The sequence below is a fragment of the Mustela putorius genome, unplaced genomic scaffold (assembly GCF_011764305.1).
Source record: "Mustela putorius furo isolate JIRA1106 unplaced genomic scaffold, ASM1176430v1.1 tig00537293_pilon_pilon_pilon, whole genome shotgun sequence".
NCBI classification, from domain to species: domain Eukaryota; kingdom Metazoa; phylum Chordata; class Mammalia; order Carnivora; family Mustelidae; genus Mustela; species Mustela putorius.
This window is the reverse complement of record NW_025422431.1, coordinates 1767469-1788669: the sequence shown is the minus strand read 5'-3', so window position 1 is coordinate 1788669 and position 21201 is coordinate 1767469. Positions and strand designations below refer to the sequence as shown.

At 41.4% G+C, this 21201-nt stretch overlaps 1 protein-coding gene across 4 annotated transcripts in view; it reads left to right on the top strand.

Moving 5' to 3' along the window:
• The window catches only part of BABAM2 (BRISC and BRCA1 A complex member 2), a 406664-nt gene that overhangs the window by 217139 nt on the left and 168324 nt on the right, over nt 1–21201 (top strand). For all 4 annotated transcript variants that reach the window (XM_004777487.3, XM_045073852.1, XM_045073853.1 and 1 more), the window contains one exon: nt 10937–11046. In XM_004777487.3, the coding sequence (XP_004777544.1) occupies nt 10937–11046 (110 nt within the window). The remainder of the gene's footprint in view (nt 1–10936; nt 11047–21201) is intronic.

The window sequence follows — 21201 nt, the reverse complement described above, 5'->3', positions numbered from 1 at the left end:
GTAGATAACACCAATATACAAATCAGAACTCTGGTTCCTTCAAGGAGAGAGTTGCTGGTAGGCTCCATTCTCTGTTTTAACACCTGTGGTTTGCGATTGTCTTCAGTTAATGAGGGTGTGGTGCCAGGTGGCTGAAAGAACTTGGAAGTAACTGATTGCCTAGTTGCCATGGGCACCGGGCAGTTTGAGCCAAGTGACTTGCCAGGTGGGTGGGTGCAAGGTGTTACGCACTTGTAGGGCGCCTTTTCCTTCTGTCCTCACTTCCCACCTGGGAAGAATCTCTAAACCCTGTAACTCAAAGAAATTTGAAGAGGAAGGGGTAGGGGGTAGCTTTAGTAGTAGGAAGACTAGCATGGTCATGGAAATGCTGTCAGGCCAAGAGTCTGGAAGGAGGAAGAAAAGTGAAAGTGACATTTACTGAGCACCTTCTCCATGCGTGCTTCTGTGCTTGGCGCTTTCCCATACATTTACCAAAGCCGTGGACACCTGTTGCTTTCCGTAATGTCTACACTTAGCCCATCATAGGGAAAAAACAAAAACATGTAAACTCACTGCAAAAAATTTTTATTTCTGTCAGTAAAAACTCACCATTTTTATGCAGTTTTTAAGTTGCCTGACAAACTTGCACAACACTTCATGTGTTCAAATGGCCCGCTTCTATGGATTCTCTGCCTTTAGGATTGGCACCACTGATGCCTTTCTGCTCACTGACAAGGTCTAGGGGGTTTAGAGCAGAGTGCAAAGTGTTTCATCCACGACCTGGGATGGGCTGATGTCCATCAGGATGAGAAGCGGGGAACCCAAAGATGTAGCCTGGCTGTAGCCAGGGCCTGGTGCTGCCTACAGATTGTTCCAGCAGAGCTTGCTTCTGGTGCTAGCAGGGAATTGCTGCTTTGCCTTGTCCTCAAAGTCCTTCTTGGGTTCCCGTTGGGGCCCAGCATTCCGTAGTACGTAATGGGGATGCCGCTAGCCCAGGGGTGGAAGTCTCATTTTAGCACTTAATTCTGTAGATTTGCCATGGTGATCATCTATATTAGTTTAATCATTTACAAGAGAAAATGTTAGTTATAAGTAAAGGAGAACCACTTCAAACTGGCTTAAGGAGATAGGGCGATTTATGAGCTTCCCAAAGCCAGGAGAAGGTTGAGGAGCCAAACCACAGCAGGAACAGGACACAGCTGGACCAGGAGCCTGGGAACCAAGGGGGTGTAGATCCTGTGCCAAGACTCTCTTCTCATTCGTCCCTACTTCTCTCCACGTGTTGGTTTTCTTCTCTCCCCACCAGAGCCTCGCCCCTTCCACGTATGGGGAATAGGACTGCTGACACTTTCCTTTGCCTCGGCACAGGGACTGGCCTGCCCTTGGCTCGCAAGTTCACAGATCCTGAGGAAAGGACTGGAAGGGCTAGGAACAGGCAGATTGATCAGGAGCACGAGTGTTGGGTCTGGAGGAGAGAGGGACTTCCCAGGAGAAGAGAAGGTGCCAGGCAAGCCTTGTCACGGGTGTCCATTATATCCATTACCACTTTATCTCTGTGCTCCTTTCGCTTATCAAGAGGGATATTAACTATTTATGTAAAAGCAATATCTCCCTTTTCTTTAAGTTATGGAGATGTACAGGAGATGTGGTCAGTGGTGTTCATATTTGTTCCACACTTGCTTGAGTGAAACTTGCTGTTGGTTTATAAGTCTGGCACAAGGTTTGTATCAGGAGGTGTTTGCACAATCACAGCACAGAGGATATCTGAAGATGTGGTTCAGTATGATTTGTAAAAGAGTTGCAGAAATGGATGTTTATTTTAAATAAACTCAGCTCCTTATTGGACTCATTAAGAACACAATTGTTAGGACAACAGAGGAAATCCCATATTCCACAATCTTTCTCTAAAAATGTCGGCGAGTAGAGAAAGAGGTAGAGGCAAGGAGACATCCTTTGCTTCTAGTGAGGACCTTGGCAGAGATTCTCTCCTCCCCTCCTCTGGGCCTTTGCTGGAGAAAAGGCTTCATTTCACACACTTTTCAGAGTGACAGTGCTGTGACTGGTCAGAGAAAGCTGGTGGATGGCAAGGCTACATCTGCTAGGTATGATAACTGAGGGGGCAGGATTTGACCAATGAAATCTTGATCATTATTATTTTAAAAGAGCCAGGATTTTTTTCTTCCAGAGTTTATTTGTACAACATGTGTTTCACTTTAGCTTTATAAACAGAAGCTATAACCAACATGTTAAGGGTAAGTACAGCTTTGCAAGCAGATTCCTACATAAATGAAAGCAATGAAATGGTCTTTGTTTATGACAATAATGAGCAAGATATAAATTAGGAAAAAACCCTAACCCCATAGTGTATCATAACATCTAGTAGTAATGAACTCAAGATGTCCCTTTGAGAAAACATGGGTAGGTGACAACAGCTCTATCCCGGTGTCCTGGACTCACCCTCGAAGAGCTGGCTATTTCAAGAACATTGCAGCTTCCCTTTCCTGACCTGACAATCAGCTCTGTCTATTTTCACTGAGTATAGTTAGTTAATCATAGAATGTGCCTAACCATACGTAATTGAAAGAAGGTTGGTATTATGGCTTAGAATTCCACAGGCCTCTGCGGTGTTCTTAGAGAAGCCATCCTTCTTTCTTAACTGGGTCTGTTTAAAGACATCAAATGAATACAATTTATTTGGCATAGTGACCTTTATAGCTCTTAGTCTTTATACTCTTAAGGATTTTAATTTCTTGTCCTACAGTTTCCAAAAAAAAAAAAAAAAAAAAAAAAAAAAAAACCCCAAAACAAAAACAAAAAAAAAAAAAACATAAAAACAGTAGGGGCACCTGGGTGGCTCAGTGGGCTAAGCGTCTGCCTTTGGCTCAGGTCATGATCCCAGGGTCCTGAGATTGAGTCGGGCATCAGGCTCCGCACTTGGTGGGGAGTCTCCTCGGCCCTCTGCCTGCCGCTTCCCCTGCTTGCGCGCCCTCTCTCTCTCAAATAAATAAATAAAATCTTTACAAAATAATAAAAATAATTAAATTAATTAAAATCATTAAAACACATAAAGCATATACTTCCTAACTTGTTTTGAATACCCGTTATGTGTCTGGTGTAGGCCAGGTTGTCTACTTGGGTACAGAGGGAATAATGTTTCCCTGAGATGTTCATGGTCTTTTGGAACATACCAGATTTAGACACTAAATGAAGAACAAGTAAGTGTATAATAAATCTCTGGTATCTTTTCTGCATATAGGTTTTCAAGGTTTTTATACCTTTCTCTGGGCATTGATACTGAGTCCATTCTTTGTGCCCGGCAGCATGCAAGGGGGCATAGCATTGTGGGTAAGAGTCCAGGTTCAAAGCCAATATACATGGTTTCAGAACTCATATTTAACATTTAATGTCTCTCAGCCTCAGTTTCTTTATTTGCAAATACATAATAAATCTTAAAATACCTTTTAAGGGGCGCCTGGGTGGCTCAGTGGATTAAGCCGCTGCCTTCGGCTCAGGTCATGATCTCAGTGTCCTGGGATCGAGCCCCGCATCGGGCTCTTTGCTCAGCGGGAGCCTGCTTCCTCCTCTCTCTCTGCCTGACTCTCCGCCTACTTGTGATCTTTCTCTCTGTCAAATAAATTAATAAAATCTTTAAAAAAAAAAAAAAGACTATTATGATGATTATGTAAGATAATGCATACAAAGCACTAAGCAAAATGACTGCTGAGTAAACAATGAATAAATATCAGTTCTTTTTATTAGGCATAATAGGAAGTAGGAGATCTCTACCCTACCTTTAAGAAATTCACAATCTATTTGGAATATAACCTACATACTGCTTGAACATCGAGGGAAATTCAGGGAGAACATGCTGAGAACTGCCAAGGGTGGGCATAGATTACATTGCAGTTGAAAAGAATCTTAATGGAGCAAGTAAATTTACAATGAGAGTTAAAAGAAATTAAAACCATGTCAATTAAAAGGAGAGAAAGAGCTTTTTGATAAGGAGATGGCTGATATCAAAAGTGTTAAGTCAAGGTCTGATAAAATATATAGGGAATGGCCCCATTTGACTAGACTAGGCTGGGAGATTGTTTTTACTCCCATTTCAATTTCGAGAAACCAAATCAGAAGGAACTCTCTTAAATGCTTCCTTCATCAAAGATATCAAAATATCAAAGGAGTTTTCAGCAGAGAACTCAGTATTTGGTGGAGATAGGCTGTAACTAGGCTTTTGGAACCCCTCCCCCTGCGCTCCATCCCCTTCTGCGTGGAAAGGAGGAGCCTCAGGGTTGGGATCCATACCAAAGGCAAAAGAGGCAGACATGGCACCCACTTACTTCTCTACGTCCTCTATTTGGCTCAGTGTCCTTACCCTTGGGTTTGTTTTGCCTTCTGACTATTGCTTTCCCTGGCACTTGTACGTTTCCCAGGACTTTGGTGACAAGGAAATGGTCATTCCAAAATGACCAGTGTCTTTACTGGCCAGAAACCCCTTAGCAGTGAGACTAAGGTCTTATGTACATAATTTTCCTTGTTCTTCAGTCTTTCTTTTGCTTAAATTTAATTCCATTTCTGGCATATTCATTGTCCTGTCTTAATGCTGATAGAATCCAAACCCGATTTTGATTGGACTGCTTCTGTTGATAGACAACACAAAGAGATGTTTCTATCCTGAGTCTCCTGTCTTAATGTTGCAACCCTAAACCACCCGTCACCTCTCTCTTTAATCTTCCATTCCCTCCCTACTCCTTTTCCCTTTCTCTGCCTTAATTTTACTCCATAACATTTGTAACATGCTATGTATATTTTATTTACTTTGTTAAATGCATGAATGAATGGTAGCGCTCCCAGAGTCTTATTCTCCTACTTGAAGAAATTTGACTTTGAAAAATCTAGATTTATGTAATTTGACAATGAATCCATAGTATCAAAACATCAGTGCCTCTAAAGTACAAATCTCACTTAGTATTTAAAAATAAAGAATCTGTTTCGAAAATTTTTAATTTGCTTACAGTTTTTCAAAAACTGATAACTTTTGTATAATGAGGTGCTTACTGAAACCTAGTTTTTAGTCACTCTGAGACTCGTGATCAGTAGTGGGTCTTGTTTAATCCCATTTAAGTGTAACTCAAAATAGTTCCTATTTGATTTGACCTACTGTGTGGTGGCTTCTTTATAGTCCTTTTGTCTACGAACTGGTTTTGCTAGTAATGATTACAGCTTTGTTTTAAGCCTTTTGAATTGAGGAATACAGTGGCTTTTTTACAGCCTTCTTACGTGACCTGTAGTTTGTAATATTTATTGTTCAGCTCATGTCTATCAGCAGTAGTTAATTGGTAGTTTGTACCTATATTGACATCAACATTCAACATATAGGGGCATGTTTAATGGCTGCTAGCCTTACTTGGAATTAGCATATCAAAGGGGTACAGCATAATGATAAATTGTGCTTGTGTTTACTTTTGTTTCCAAGGCTAATCATTGTTTTTTCCTGCACCCTTTTGATATTTGTAAAGAGCTCCAATTGAGAATAGTTACACGAATAAGCCGTTATGACCTATCCAGAATGTTAACTCTTATTAGTAGGTGCGTCTTTTGCTTATATGTGGTTCAGACTTGAGTTTTCTTTAACAAAATCTTAAGTAGTCATAGATTTAAGGAAGAATGAGATAAGTATTAAGAATCTTTCTAACTGAATGTACTTTCTGTTTAACTCTATCATTTACTCATTCTTACAATCTTTCCTGCATTAATTCAGTTTTCTTTTTTTTTCTCCCAACCAGTTTGCCATATACGTGCTTTTCAGACATTGGGTATACAAAAACAAACAGGAAGAGCGCCCAGCCTGCAAGGAACTCACCACTGTATTCACTATATATAATGAATAAGTGAATATTGACTATAAGCCATAGGAGCCCCTTGCTGTTCTATAGCCAAGTGCTGAGCCCAAATCATTGTTGAGTCTCAGCAAAATATCATGGCCATATTTGCCTTGCCATATGTATGTCAGCGCCTGGTATGCCTTTGTAAAGGTAGGAGGCAATACTCTTTTTTTGTTTCAGCAGATTCGACATCTTTCTCCCCATTTTAGCCTGCTGCACTTTTTAGATGGTACAGATAGAAGGCCTTGAAAATGTATACTTGTGCATTTTTAAATGTCCCCTACTACACTAGAACCTCCCCCTGCTTTCCAAATGTTGCCATTAGTGGTTACAATAATCATCTGTAATGTTAGCTTCTAAGAACCACAGTACAAGAGCTTCTTTTATAATTCCCCAGATGGGAAGGAACACATGTACAAGCCTGTTAGAGTTGCAGAAACTGGAAACAGTACTGTGTGGATTTGTATTTTTGGAACTCTTTGGGCTTATTTAAGCACTCAAAGTCAAACTTAGGTATCCATTAGGAATCAAATACCAATTCAAGGGAAACTCATGTGTCACACCAAAGCAAGTAGATTATATTAAAAGTAGTTCATAAAAGGAACTCCTGGAAACAGCTATTTTCCTATTCAGACTAATGTTTCATGTACTCTTTGCAGGATGCCAGATGATAAATGTTGATTATATAAACCAGGGTCATTCCGTTTGTTTAGAGGACTGTTTCTGAGCATTTCTTTTCTTTGCTTAAATAGCAGTGAAATGAGAAGTTAAAAAGTAGGGAAGGGAGATAATTAAAATAAAATATCCATAGGTATATGGAGTGAAGCTACTAATTAAAAAGATTTTCAGTGGCCTCTAGTTTTTTTGCAGTGTTTTTGTTTTTTTCTGAATATGTATCTTTGGTGTTTTCTTTTTTTATTATTTTTATTTTTTATTAACGTATAATGTATTATTAGCCCTGTGGGTACGGTCTGTGAATTGCCAGGTTTGCACACTTCACAGCACTCACCATAGCACATACCCTCCCCAATGTCCATAAACCCAACCACCTTCTCCCTACCCCGCTCCTCCCAGCAACCCTCAGTTTGTTTTGTGAGATTAAGAGTCACTTATGGTTTGTCTCCCTCCCGATCCCATCTTGTTTCATTTTTTCCTTCCCTACCCCCCAAGCCCCCCATGTTGCCTCTCAAATTCTTCATATCAGGGGGATTATATGATAATTGTCGTTCTCAGATTGTTGTTTTTGTTTTTAGCCAGGTTTTGTGACATGTAGTCAGCCTTGACCTTTAACAAGGAAACTCAGTCACTGGGGGAAGGTATCTGAAAATCGTTGTTAGTTCTTTTTTTATTATCTTACTTTAAGGTGACTGATCTGACTCTAAAGAAGACCACTTCTATACTTAGATCATAAAATGAATTTGTCTCTCTGAATGTGAGTATTTTCAAACTCAGCCTCAACCTTGGAGGTGTGTTACAGAATTACATAGCTTCTATTTGTTGAGTTCTAAGTATTTTTTAACATTTCCATCCTCATTTTACAGAAAGGAACATTCAAGGTTGAATACTTTATCATTTGTCAAAGAGCAAGAAATGAGAGATGAACTCGGGTTCCCAATCTTGACTCTCCTTTTGAAACCACTAGTTCTAGGGACCTTGGTATATTATGGGAGGCAGAAGCAAGGAGTCAGTACTGATTTTCCAGATACGACTGCTGAAGCAACTTTTATAAAGCAGGTTCCTGAAAAGCACTAGGTAAGGAGAATAAAGGTTAGAAATTAGCATTAATTTGTTTACTGTTGTACTCACTCAGCAAACATGGAGCAGGCACTGTACTAAGGTCCTTCTTTTATGTACTTCCTAAACCATACTACCTAAAAACACATTCCAGAGGTATTACAAATGTACATGTAAAAATAAAATGTTAGAGGAAGTGCTTGGGAAAAAAATAACCTCAGAGTTATTGAACAGTTATTGACCAGTCTGTAGAAATCTAAATTTTCTGTGTGGTCAGAAGAGTCCCTAAACAAAGTAAAAAGCCAAAAATTGGACTGAGAGAAAATATTAATAACACATGTGATAGATAGGGTTAATAAAACCCAATAAACAACAAGAGCAAGAAAAGTCCTAGAGGCTTTAGCGCGAAGGATTTGACCAGAGAAGTGACAGCAGAGATGACCAGTAGGCAAGTAAAACATTGCTCGGCTTTAGTCGCTGAATCTCATCCGAGACCCCTTTTCCCAGCAGTCAGACCACCAGCATTAAACTGCAAAGGGACAGCAGCTAGACTTACCAAGTTATTCAGGGCGAGCGAAGCAGGTGCTCTCTCCTGATGCAAATTCAGGAGTCTGAATGTAATTGCTGTAAAATTTTTAGAAAAATAATCTTAAGCTATTAAAATGTAAAATATTCATAACCTTTGATCCAACAAGCTCTGTGTTAGCTCACAATCGAATATAAGTCCCACTAAGAAAGGATACACATATATCCTTTCTATGAGCACATTTAATGTAATACTATCAAATGGCTAAGAACTGCAGACAACCTGAATGTCTGTTGCTAGGGGAATGGTTAAAAAAAAAAAAAAATCCATGGCATGGAATATTATGTGGCTATTTAGGAAGCAGTTGGTAGGGTGATATGTATAATACAATTCCATTATGGAAAACAAAACAAAAGGTTAAAGAGCTATTTGTATGCAAGTGAGTGTATGTGTTTATGAGCATAGAGAAAGCTGTTTGAGGCTCCGTACACAGTTAATATTAGTTACCTTTAAAAGTGGGAGGTGGTGTGGAAGAGCTTTTTCTTATAAACTTCTGCATGGCTTGACTTGTTACAACAAGCCCAAGTTTTGTCATGTAACACCAAAAAATAATTGAGAAGTAAAAGCATAAAAAATCATAAAACTGAAAAGAGGGGGGGGATGTGGTTCCAGAGACAAAAGATGAGGAGAGTGTAGCTTCCTAGAAGCAGGAAATTGAGAGTATTTCCAGAGGAAAAAGATTGTCCATGTCAAATACTGTTCAGAGATCAGTTAAGATAAAACACAGAGGGCTTTGCTATGTTTTATGAATGCCTGGGGGAGGGCAATCCCGATGGCCTAGCGGGGTCAGAAGGCCATTCTCCTGTGCTCAGGGATAATGGGAAGGAAGGGAATAGAGAGGGCCAGTGCAGACAACTTTTCAAGCAGTCTGTGAAGGAAAGCAGAGAGAGGAGAGAGAATGCGGTATAGAGACCAGCATGATTCTTTTCTTTCCTTTTAGAATTTTTATTTTAGTTGTTATGTTCTTTTTTTTTTTTTAAAGATTTTATTTATTAATTTGACAGATAGAAATCACAAGTAGACGGAGAGGCAGCCAGAGAGAGAGAGAGAGGGAAGCAGGCTCTCTGCTGAGCAGAGAGCCCGATGCGGGACTCAATCCCAGGACCCTGAGATCATGACCTGAGCCGAAGGCAGCGGCTTAACCCATTGAGCCACCCAGGCACCCCTATTTGTTATGTTCTAAATATTTTATTTATTTATGAGAGTGAGTGTGTGCACATGAGCAGGGGCAGAAGGAGGGAGAAGGAGAAGCAGACCCGTCACTGAGCTCCCCACACAGCCTGATACGGGACTCGATCCCACGACCCCAGGATCATGACCTGAGCTGAAGGCAGATGCTTTACTGACTGAGCCACCCAGGCGCCTCTTTAAAGTTTTTATTTTTTAAGATGGAAAAGACTTCTGGTTCTTGCCCCTTTGTGTACTTGCCACACGTGCATCCTGTAGGCACAACAGAAGGCAGAGTGAGGATGATGTCAGAGCTGAGCTGGATGAGTGTGATGGCCAGCTTCCCACGATACGGGAAAGGAAGAGGTGAGGTTAGTTTCAGACAGAAACGAGGACCGTGTATTCTGTGGTTCTCAGTGCGCATGGGCAGTGATTCTTAAAGTCTAGATTGGGACCCTCCTAGGATGGCAAGTGGGGCCTCCAGAGGACCTGTGAACCAACCCAGAAATACAGGCCAGTTCTTACCAGTCCTTAAGTGTGAAAGATGTGCAGTCCTGTTAAGTTTTCAAAAAATTCATATTCGACTTAGAGCCACTACCAACCAAGGGTAAAATGATGAAGGGTTACTAAAATCTGATACTCACAAAGTAAAACCATCATGCTACTAGAATTTATGCTAATTCAGTATTTTATTCGGAAGTCTGGCAAACATTCAGTGCTTGGCAGTCATCGTGAACCTATAAATCCCAGTTTTGACTCAGGATATTTCATCAGCGTTGGCTTAAGTTAGTTACGGCATTCGGTTATCACTATCCTTGCTTTTAAATTATAAGTTACAGGACGTTTAGCTTTATCATTACCAGTTCAGTTTCTTGTGGGTTGTTAACCTCTCAATGTTTTTTTGTATGTATTTGGATCAACAGTGTTTTTGTCTCATAGTATTGTTATAACCAGGCTTTTAAGATATGTATGTCTTGTGATTCATCTATGAATCATGTGCAGTTATTTTGTGAAGTCGATGTGTATGTAACCCCCTGCCATTTGCTTGTACAGTGGCACAGTTTGTAGTGATATGTTTCTTGGGAATTTTTGCTATTTAAGTAACTTATCCTATCAAGGTATATATAATAAAACTACTGGGTATTTTGAGATTTTGTGCTTGTCTTATGATACAAATCATGTTCATAATTCCTATTCTTCCTATAAAAAGAAAATCATAAGTCATTTATATATATTCTTAAAAATTACGACATGACATATATCATTGGCAACATGTTTACGGCTATTTGTTAATTATGCTTTTGACTAATTCTTGTTTGTTGCCAGATTCACTTTTCCCCCCTTGGAATGTCAGAACAAACAAGATAGGTGGGAGTCTTCTCACGGTGGTCAGCTCTGGTCAGAGAGTTGGACAGCCATCACTCTAGGGAGTGATTGGCATGTTGCAAAGGATACGCAGAGCTGCTAGCTTCAAACCCAGGTACCTGGCACGCTCTAACCTCGATGCCAGTGGGCTGTGAGCTCAGCACCGGGAAGATGGTAGGAGAGCAGGTACTAACGATATTTTGTTTTCCACTCCCTGCTTAAGGATGTAAATGAAGACCCTGGAGAAGACGTGGCCCTCCTTTCTGTCAGTTTCGAGGACACCGAAGCCACTCAGGTGTATCCCAAGCTATACTTGTCACCCCGAATTGAACAGTGAGTATCAGTGTCATTAGTTTTATGTAGCCTGGTGTTTCGCCTTGTTAGCCAAACATATCTTGCTAATTCTTTGGCCGCTCTTGAACTCGTGGAGTGATTTCTCCTCATTGACTTTCATTTTCTTAAAAATGAGTTGTACCGGGAGTTTAGATTGCAGAGTAAATGCAGTTAGTATTTGCCACTGCAGTCTTTGGATGAGTCTTAGTTGTGCAACTTGTGATATGAAATCCGTACCTTTGTAGAGATGAGTAGGCAGGCGGAATCCGAAATTGCGTCTCCTTCCAAATGTTCCCCGGGTACATATGGTTATAGCCTAAAGAGGACTGCTCAGCAGCATCCTAGCCAATGTCTTATATTTTTGTATTACAGTTATTTGTAAAAATGTAACTAGTCTCCTGAAAATATTAGCAAAAGCTTATTCTGAAGTCAGTAATGGTGATATTAAAAAGCAGATAACTTTAAAAGATGACACATTTGAATTTCTCTTCTGTGTCTAAATAGTGCTCTATAGTTGTACATGACTTTCAGGCTCTGGGGTACAAGCAGTTTGATGCCACATTTGTGTTTTAACCTAGTACCTTGACTCGTTGGTGATGAATTTTACAGGGGCTAGCCTCGCGATGTGCTTATTGTTGGCTGAAATGCTTCAGAAGCTTATTCTACTTCAAAGGAAGCTGAGGTTCATTGAAAATAGATTGTAGGCAGATTTGGTTGGGAGCTTCTGACAGGACAGATTTTTCATCGGCAGACAGAGTTTTTTACAGATTCTGATTGAAATATGTGATTCCAAATCTCAGTCAGGGTTGGCTGATTTCTGTCTGTGAGATGTGGTCACCGTCCAACATTCATATCCTGAGTCATTTTTACTCCCTCTGGCCCTAGTTGTTCAACTTTGTGAATCATGGATATACTGTCTTCCACACTGCAAGAAGACATAGATGTTCATTGTCCCACATGGGTGACTAGGGGTGCCAGTAATCTATAGGCATTCTCTTATTTATTTGTGTACCTCTGAGAGCACCTGGGATGGGTTTTACAGTAGCAGGCATTCACTAAATATTTTCAATTTTTTTTTTTGAGATTTTATTTATTTGACAGAGCGAGAGATCACAAGTAGGCAGAGAGTCAGGCAGAGAGAGAAGGGGAAGCAGGCTCCCTGCTGAGCAGAGAGCCTGATGTGGGGCTCGATCCCAGGACACTGAAATCATGACCTGAGCTGAAGGCAGCAGCCCAATCCACTGACCCACCCAGGCGCCCCCTGAATGTTTTCATTTTTTTTGAAGATACTAACCCATATTGGCAAAGACGCCAAAGAATGTTGGAGGCAATATGAGGTAAATAGGCCAGGTCTCTCTGTCCTGCCAAGAGGGCCTAGCCCAGGGTCCTGCCACTTACCAGTTGGTAAAATATTTAATATCTTTGAACTTGCTTCAAAATAGGGCTAGTATTACCTATTTTATAGTGATATTTTGAGGATTTTATGAAACACTGTTCTTAAGGCATTAATTGCAGTGCCTGACACTATGGTAAGTGGCAGCTGTACGTGTTGTCATTATTGATGGCATTCATAGGAGAAGAATGCGTGAGGGAGCGAGTGGTTAGGACAGGCTGGGGCAGAAAAGGCAAGGATGGGTCAATAGGTGAGCAGATACTAGTTCTAAGTCGTCACTGTACATACGTGATAAATCAGGAAGGTATGTTGGTGATGAGGAAAGAGGGATCTCAATGCAACCATTGCAAGATGTAGGTAATTAGTTAAGCTGCAGACAGGAATTTGCCAACTTGGAAAAATGATTTTCCCAGCACCCACGTTATTTTACTTGGAAGTTACTGCACCTAGTTTGCAAATAAACTTGCTAATAAAATATTTCTCCCTCTAAAAATCTGAGATGTGATGTGACAAATTATCAGTGAAGGTTATATTTGAAAAGTTATTTCCTGTAAAATGTAGCTTTCCTACTATGTCCTCCCTCTTTTTTTATGTTACGAACTTTTTTATGTTATGCCTCTTACTTTTCCATATCGGTTTCTAATGCTCTTCCCTTCACTAGCTTGTCATTCAGCCAGACTCCATCACTTGAACGTTTCTTAATTTATCTGTGTGCCCTTGCCTGTGTGCCTTTGCTAAAGCTATCACCTCCGTGTGCAATGCCTTCCCTAACGCCCGTTTCCTATTGAAATAGACCTTTCTAAATCCTGTCCCTGCCATTTCTCCTGAGCACCATTGAGCTGCCTTCTTTGGCCATCCTGTGAGCTCTTACAATACTGAATTTGTATCAGTTAGAATCTGCTCATCACAGATTTAGTTAGCGACGCATATTTGCTTTCCCATCTTTTACTAAATCGCAGACTACTTAAGGGCAGGAACAAGTCTTTTCATTTTGTTAATGTCTTGCAAAAATGTAGTGCAGGGGGAATGGGAGCCTGGTTGGCAGTATTCTGGGTCAGTACATAATTCTTACAAGAAAACTGGAAAACGCTGCACTGAGAGTCAACATTTCTCCTGGTTGATAGAGATTCGCTTAGTAGAACTGCCTTTATAGTACCAGTGAAAACTGCCAGAAGTTCTTATATCCTTGAGTAGAGTTTTAAAAATGAGATTTCAGAACAATATGGGATTGGGAGGGAGACAAACCATAAGTGACTCTTAATCTCACAAAACAAACTGAGGGTTGCTGGGGGGAGGGGGGTTGGGAGAAGGGGGGTGGGGTTATGGACATTGGGGAGGGTATGTGCTTTGGTGAGTGCTGTGAAGTGTGTAAACCTGGCGATTCACAGACCTGTACCCCTGAGGATAAAAATATATGTTTATAAAAAATAAAAAATTTAAAAAAAAATGAGGTTTCAGAAGAAGAGGTTAAAATGGCAAGTGGTCAGATTGTCGTATGTAACTTTCTAAGGCTTACATAGTTACTAAAGTTATTAATATCTTTGGTTAACTCATGCAGAGTTCAGTGTGTAGAACGGAGATAATGTCGTTTCAGTAGGCCAAGGTCATAGGATAGATTTTAAGAACTGAATGAGGCGAACTGGTACTGGTCTTTGATACTGTGTTAAGGTCTCACTCGTTTTCTGTGTTTCATACTGTCCTGTCAACTCGGAGCCATCCAAGCATTGATTATTGACTCAGACTTGAAGAGTGCTCTCAGGAGTCATGGGGAAAGCATCCCATGTGGCCACGCCCAAAGCCATGGCCAGACGCTTGTGCTAAGCTGAGGCTTGTACTCTTTTTGGCTTTTGCTATGGCTCTTTCTAGGAAGTTCCAAGCCCCATGCAGTACATTTGACAGGCAGGGGTCCAGGCCTGATCAGTGTGGGTCAACAGTAATGTGCATCAATGGCCTGATCCACATTAGGTGAAAACTGGCAAGAAAAGATGCATTCTCTCTGTCTGTTCTCCGTGGGCACGGAAAGGTGTTTTGAGCCTGGGAAATACCTCATTTCAGTCTGGCTATGTCCCTCTGCCCCAACTTGTCCATGCAGTGGGCAGGAATATTATGCTTACACTAACTGGTCTCAGAAATGGGAAAAGGCTACTTTGGGTCTTGTCTTCACATGTCGGAAGAAGGATCCATTTATTGTACCCTGAATGTTTCTAGGGACATGGTTACCAAATGTCCTCAAAATAGACAATCCCCACAAAAGGGAACATCTGTCAGAGACATGGGATTGAAAACTCCCAAGTGTATTATAATGAACGGAGCTCTAAAATATAATCCCCGCTTCAGAAGTCTGTCTCTTTGCCCGGGATCCTGGAAGAGTTTCTGGTGTTTCTGGCGACATTGGAGCCTGACTGTGTGCCTCTATGGTGTTTGGATGTATGTTTTTTCCTGGTCTCCCACTGTGCACGTGTGTGGCTTGCAAAGGGAAGTTTCCAAGAACTGCATTCTTTTCGCACATGGGACGTTTATGAAATACGCTTATTTCGGGCTCTCTATATATTGTTTTCCAAGGAACCCAAACCAGCCAGGTAAATGGGACACTAAGTACAGTTCATTAAACAAAACAGAACAGCTAGTAGTCAGTTGTGCAAAATAGACTTTGGTTGACTCTTAAGAGAAGGAAAAAAAACCTAGTTTCTAAACCAGTTGCCTATTTTTTCCTCTGGCAGTCAAGCCGGCCATGTGAGGTTACATCATTAGAGCCGACACCAAACCTGCTCTACCTTTCCCTCCTTCTTAGACTGTTGGCAGCAGTGACACCAGAGGTGAAACGGGCAGTTCTCTTTCCCGAAAGGTGTGGGCCCATTTCTTGGCTTGAGCCTGTTGGTGGGAGTGGTTTGAAGAAAGCCAGCTTGTCACTCCCTGTGCTGTTCCCACTCGGTGCATAAAAAGAGGATTTCAGCCCCTGAGGCAGACCAGGTGGCATCTTTCACAAGTACAGAATTTGTTTTTAGAACTTTTTGTTGTTAAGTTACAGTCCGCCTTAGAAATATGTCCTCAAAGCTGAGCAGCCCACAGACGCTCACCACTAGGGAGGCCCTCGTGCCCACAAGTACTTTCAGCAACAAAAGCACAAGAATTGACCAAGTGGCAGGCCCTTGGCTGGGTGCTTCAGAGGAAATCAAGATAAATGAGATTTGGCCGTGCCCTTGCTAGTTTGCTTGATTGTAAAGGGAATCAGAACAGACAGGGCAAGTCCCAACTCGTGTGTTAGTAGAAAAGGCACGATAAGACTTGGCACCAGGGGACCCCGGTTCCTCCACTTGACTACCTGACAGTCTTGGCTCAAGACACTTAGCCTTTCTGAGCCCCACTCACGGAGTCCTCTGCAAAGGTCGGTCAGTCCTCACTTGCCAGTTCATCTCCTCCAAGGGGGTCATAGAGAAAAGCGCCCCCTGCAGCTTCGGCACGGGACAATGCCTAGGTAGCAGGTCTTGAGTGTCCCAAACACCAAAATTTGACTTGGTAAGTACTGTTAGAGTTCAGGGCAGGACAAAATCCCGTTTCCATTTGGCTCAGTGGAGCGGGGACCTTGTGGAAGACTTTGGGAAGCCTGGCTCTTCCAGCACAGAGTGGCTTTCCTAGAGATTAAACTTGCGCGACTGTGAAAATCCCAAGTATATATTTGTTCAGTAGTTTCAGACGTTTAAACTGCTTTCACTCAACCATCCCTCTGATCCTCACAATAGTATCCCTAACATGTTCTAGAATACATCTCTTTTCTTCTGTAACCTGGAGCTCTTAGACCCTTCCCGGTACCCTCCACTGACTCTTCTTCCTTTTTCAACCCATTACATTATGCTAAGTTATGTTTCCCATGATTTCATCTCCAGAGCCCTACTTCTTTGTGGATGCCCCCCCAGATCCCCATTTCTAATCTCAACTTTCCTACTAGCTTTTCTAGCCGCTTGATAGACATGTCTGTCCGTGTGTTCACTCAACAGCTGAGATTGGACGTGTCTGCAGCCAAACTCCTCATTCCTCCAGGAAACCAGGGTTTCTTCCTTACAGCCCTGTTTCTTTTTTTTTTTTTTTAAAGACTTTATTTATTTATTTGACAGAGACAGATCACAAGTAGGCAGAGAGGAAGGCAGAGAGAGAGAGAGGAGGAAGCAGGTTCCCTGCTGAGCAGAGAGCTCGATGCGGGACTCGATCCTAGGACCCTGAGAGCATGACCTGAGCCGAAGGCAGCTGCTTAACCTACTGAGCCACCCAGGCGCCCTACAGCCCTGTTTCTATTCAGGACACTCTCAGTTTCTTAGGTGTCCAGGTGCTGCCTCCAAATGGCATTAGCCAACCCCCGTTTTGTACTAGAAATCCTCTCTCCATTATATCTGTCCTTCTGGTCATTCCTACTGTCATTTCCTAGTTTAGTCCTTTGGTTGCTATGTCTCCTGATGGCCTTTTAACTTTCCTTCCTATGTCAGTTTATCCAGCCTGGAGCTGTCACTGTCTTCCTGAAGGAAGTTTGGGTCATATAATTTCTTTCCCTGCCCAGCACAATTAATGCCCCCCATCACCAATAGAATTAAGTATGCATCTCTCTGTGACACACAAAACTTCTTCTGTTGTTGTCCCAGCTGACCTTTCTACCCTGATCTGAGTTCTGTGTGTTTCCTTTTGTTCAGTCAAGCTGGTTTTCTGGGATTTCCTGTGAACACACCTTGTTTTTTGTTTTTGTTTTTGTTTTTTCACTTTCATACCTTTGCTTGGGCTGCTTCTCCTATGAGAATGTTGAATTTTATTTCCCTTTCCTATAGAATCTCTCAAAGTTTTGTCTGTCCTCATAGATCTTCTCAGTTCTCCTCATCCCCTGTGGAACTTTTCCTGACCACCACCTGCCTGCCCAGCAAGACTATGTTTTATGCTTTTCCCACCTGTGTCCATACCTCTGGTGTTATAGTCTTTCCGTGGACCGTGCACTCCTTAAGGGTGCTCCTTTGTTTCCATCAGTGGAGCGCTGGTGAGCCACAGCCCGTGTTCTGCCAAGCTGGCCCTGCCCGAGCTCAGCTTCAGTTCCCACTGTCTGGATTTGCTGGCGGATCAGCAGGCTGGGGACCTGTTGGATCCTGTGCTACAGAGGATAGTGATCTCCAAAGTACATGTGTCTTGAGGCCCAGCCAGCAGGCTTATTTCCCTTACAGACCCCTGGTCATGTTTCCTAGAGGTGGAGCTTTATTTCCTGGGAGTGGCTCATCAGCTGAATCTAGAAGGTGATAAATATGCTTTTGATCTTTCGTGACCTGTTATCTCCTCCTGTTGTGACCTTTCCAGCCCTCTTTTCCCTGTCTTTTGCCCCACAGTGTGCCTGGCCACAGACATGGTCACTTGCAACATTTGTATAGCCTGTAATCCAAAAAGACTGGGCTAAACTGAAACTTACCTAAAGGGCCTAGGGAAAGGGCTGGGAGGAGCTAAAAATGAAAATAGTACTACTTAGAATTATGGGTGAGGTTTAATGAAATTATGGATATAAAATTCAGATATATCAGATAAAGTAAGTTTTTAAAACAAGAGCAAATTCAATATTTTGTGATTTTTATTTAAATTTTGTGCTGAATTCAACATCTTAGCAGGATGGAAAATTTTTGTTGTAGATGCTTGAAAGATTTTTTTTTTAAAGTAATTAGAAAAATTGTGTAGCTAAACAGATTTTAAAGAAAAGACAATTCTTTGCCTTCCTTTTTTTCTTTCTTTTTTTTTTTTTTAACCTACGTCAATTGTCTTAAGAAATAAGACCCTAGATCTCTTGGGGTGATTTTGTGTCAGGATTTAAGTAATAGAACATCATAGTAAACATGGTTTAATTTTGCCTTACTCATGTTTACTTGAGTCACTGAGATAATCCTATAATAAATATTGTGCTCCTAGAGGGTTTTTTTTTTCCCCTTTGATAAATATATAGTCCTGAGTATGCTAAGACAACCAGCTGTCAGGAGATGTGTATTTGGTTTTAGTGGAACGAGCTATCTTAGCCTCCAGGGATTGGAGATGTTCATTTTACTAGTCTGGGAGCAGGGCCAGAAGGGTTCTTCGTGACTTCGAATGGAATTCTGAAAAGTAAGTTCAGCAAGTTTTCATTAGTGAGTTTGGCCTTTTCTCTTGCCTGTGCCTCCCAAAAGATCAAGAGCTCAGCCTGCACTTTGAAATATTACCAAAAAGAACCAGAACGGAATTTAGTTGGGGGAGAAAATCAATCAGCCCCCAAATAGCATATTTTTGGAAACATTCTGGTGTAGAACTCCTACCTCCCCAGCTGCCTGAGTTGGTGATGTATCAATGTTTTTATCTAGCTCTCTTTTTGGGCAGAAAAATATACATTTTGCAAGAAGATGTATACAATAAGTCTGTGATAATTCAGATCTCACGGGTACTTGTTTCTTAAACTTGTTTGCCCCCGAAGCTCTATCTCAGATTTATTTTGTGTCTGTGGGCAGTTCTGTGCCTTGCTTCTCCTAAGCACTGTTCTCCAGTCTACAGCATGATGATGAGCTCTAAATTCTAAGACATAACGTGTCTTCGTTTAAAAAATCAGCATAGCGCCTCTCTGCTGAACATCTCAAGGATTTTGTGCAGCGTTTTTTTCTGCAGTGAAGATGGGAAGTTTATGATTTTCAATTTTGCACTATATTTCAACAGCAAAACTCTACTGTTTTATGTAGTGTTCATTTGTATTTATTCACAAGTAGGAAAATATTCCTCAATGGAAGGTCTGAGATGTACAGTGGTAGTTAATAAGAACATGAGGCTGTGTTATAGGAAGGAGCAGAGAAATTAGAAAGTGGAAGAGAAAATGGCTTAGAATGTTCCAGAACTGATGGAAGATACCAATCCTCAAGTAGAGGAAATATAGTGAGCCTCCAACAGGCTAAATTAAAAGAAACTGACACCTAGACACATCATCTGAAATTGCAGAACACCAAAGGTTAAAAGTATCCAAAGTTGACATACTGTTTTAAAGGAGTAGTAGATTGGGCCGCCTGGGTGGCTCAGCTGGTTAAGCAGCTGCCTTCGGCTCAGGTCATGGTCCCAGCGTCCTGGGATCGAGTCCCACATCGGGCTCCTTGCTCGGCTAGGGAGCCTGCTTCTCTCTCTGCCTCTGCTTGCCATTTTGTCTGCCTGTGCTCTTCCTCTCTCTCTCTGACAAATAAATAAAATCTTAAAAAAAAAAAATAAAGGAGTAGCAGATTGACTCAGACCTCTTTGAAAATCTGATGAGAGTTCATGGACTTAGCCCAGGAAAATGAACAGACACAGAAAGTTCAAATACAGTTTTGAGAGTAACACACCTGCCCCTGAAGCTAATCCACAAGCCTTATTTAAGGATCCTTGTTCTAGATTTCAGTTCTGCATTTTTAATGCCTTCTATACCCTCTCATGCAAGAATAATCACCGAAGTTTGAGATTTAATATTTTAAGAGTAAATTATGGTCCACCACTTACCCATTCCCCCCTCCAAAATCTACAATTCCCCTGTGTTCTTTATCTTTATTAATGGTGTGACTAGCCTCGTGCTCATGGCCATGACACATAGGCACCCTGTTTTTGACCTTCCCCGCACCATGGTTGCCTGTATTTGCACAACTGCTGGCTGATTTTGCCTCTGTGGTATCTCATGTTCATCTGCACACCCTTTCCCCAGCCCCGTTTCAGACCTGCGTATTTCACTGTTGGCCACATTAATCCTTTGAAAGCAGAGCTCTGTGCATGTCACTTCCTTGCTGAAACACCCTTAATGGCTCTTTTCAAGACAGGGGAGCAAACTGTTGGCGTCCTGTCTGAGAAGGCTCCGTGCTCAGCACACTGACAGCGGCCTACATACCCTGTATCCCAGACTTCCAGACCACAGATGACAGGACCAGGGATAGGTACTTCCAGGGAGTCCCCTCAGTTCTTTTTTGGGAGTATACTTATTGTAGTTTAACAGTTTTTATCCAGCAGAGTTAGGTGTTTCGACTGCAGGCCATCCTGTGAGATATGCTGCAATTGTGTCTTGACTGTTCTAGATTTTTACAAGTATTGACTGTGATTGTAGATGTTCTTTGAATGATATTCCACAATATTCCACTGCTTTTTCCTGTTCTTTTTACTTCTTGTGGTTTTTTTAAACCTCCCCCTTTGGGATAACTTATCTGAGCTACTGTTGTCTCGTAGCTGGACTATTGAAATACTCTTCTAACCAGTCTTTCATGCTCACTCCTTCCCGCTCCTAGCTAGTTGCCACACTGTAGGCAGAGTGGGCTTTCTAATCAAATCAGATCTTATCATTCTTTAAAAAAAGAGAAAAATTCATTACTTTTATTCACAAATGATCACTTACCAGCTTTATCCCACTGAAGGTTTTCTTCCTGTATCTCCCAGGCATATATATTTATTTTAATACTACCTATTGTCATCGTTCATCAAGTTCTACTATTTTTTCCTTCATACTGTCTTAAAGTCTGAATTCCTCCAAGTCTTATTTCTTCCTTTCCTGTTATTTCAGTTTCCTTCTCTTTTAATCCTTTCTGTCAAACCCTGGGACTAAGGGTTTGGTCTACTAAAGTAGAGACTAATGTGTAAAAAAGGGGGCGTAAAATTATGAAAAAGATGGTCTTCAGTACTTTGTGGCAGTTATTCCCATCCCTTTCAAGTGTGAGGACCTGTTTTTAGTCAAAATCTTTTCCATGAGGCTCAGTCTGTTGAGCTTCTAAGTCTTGGTTTTGGCTCTG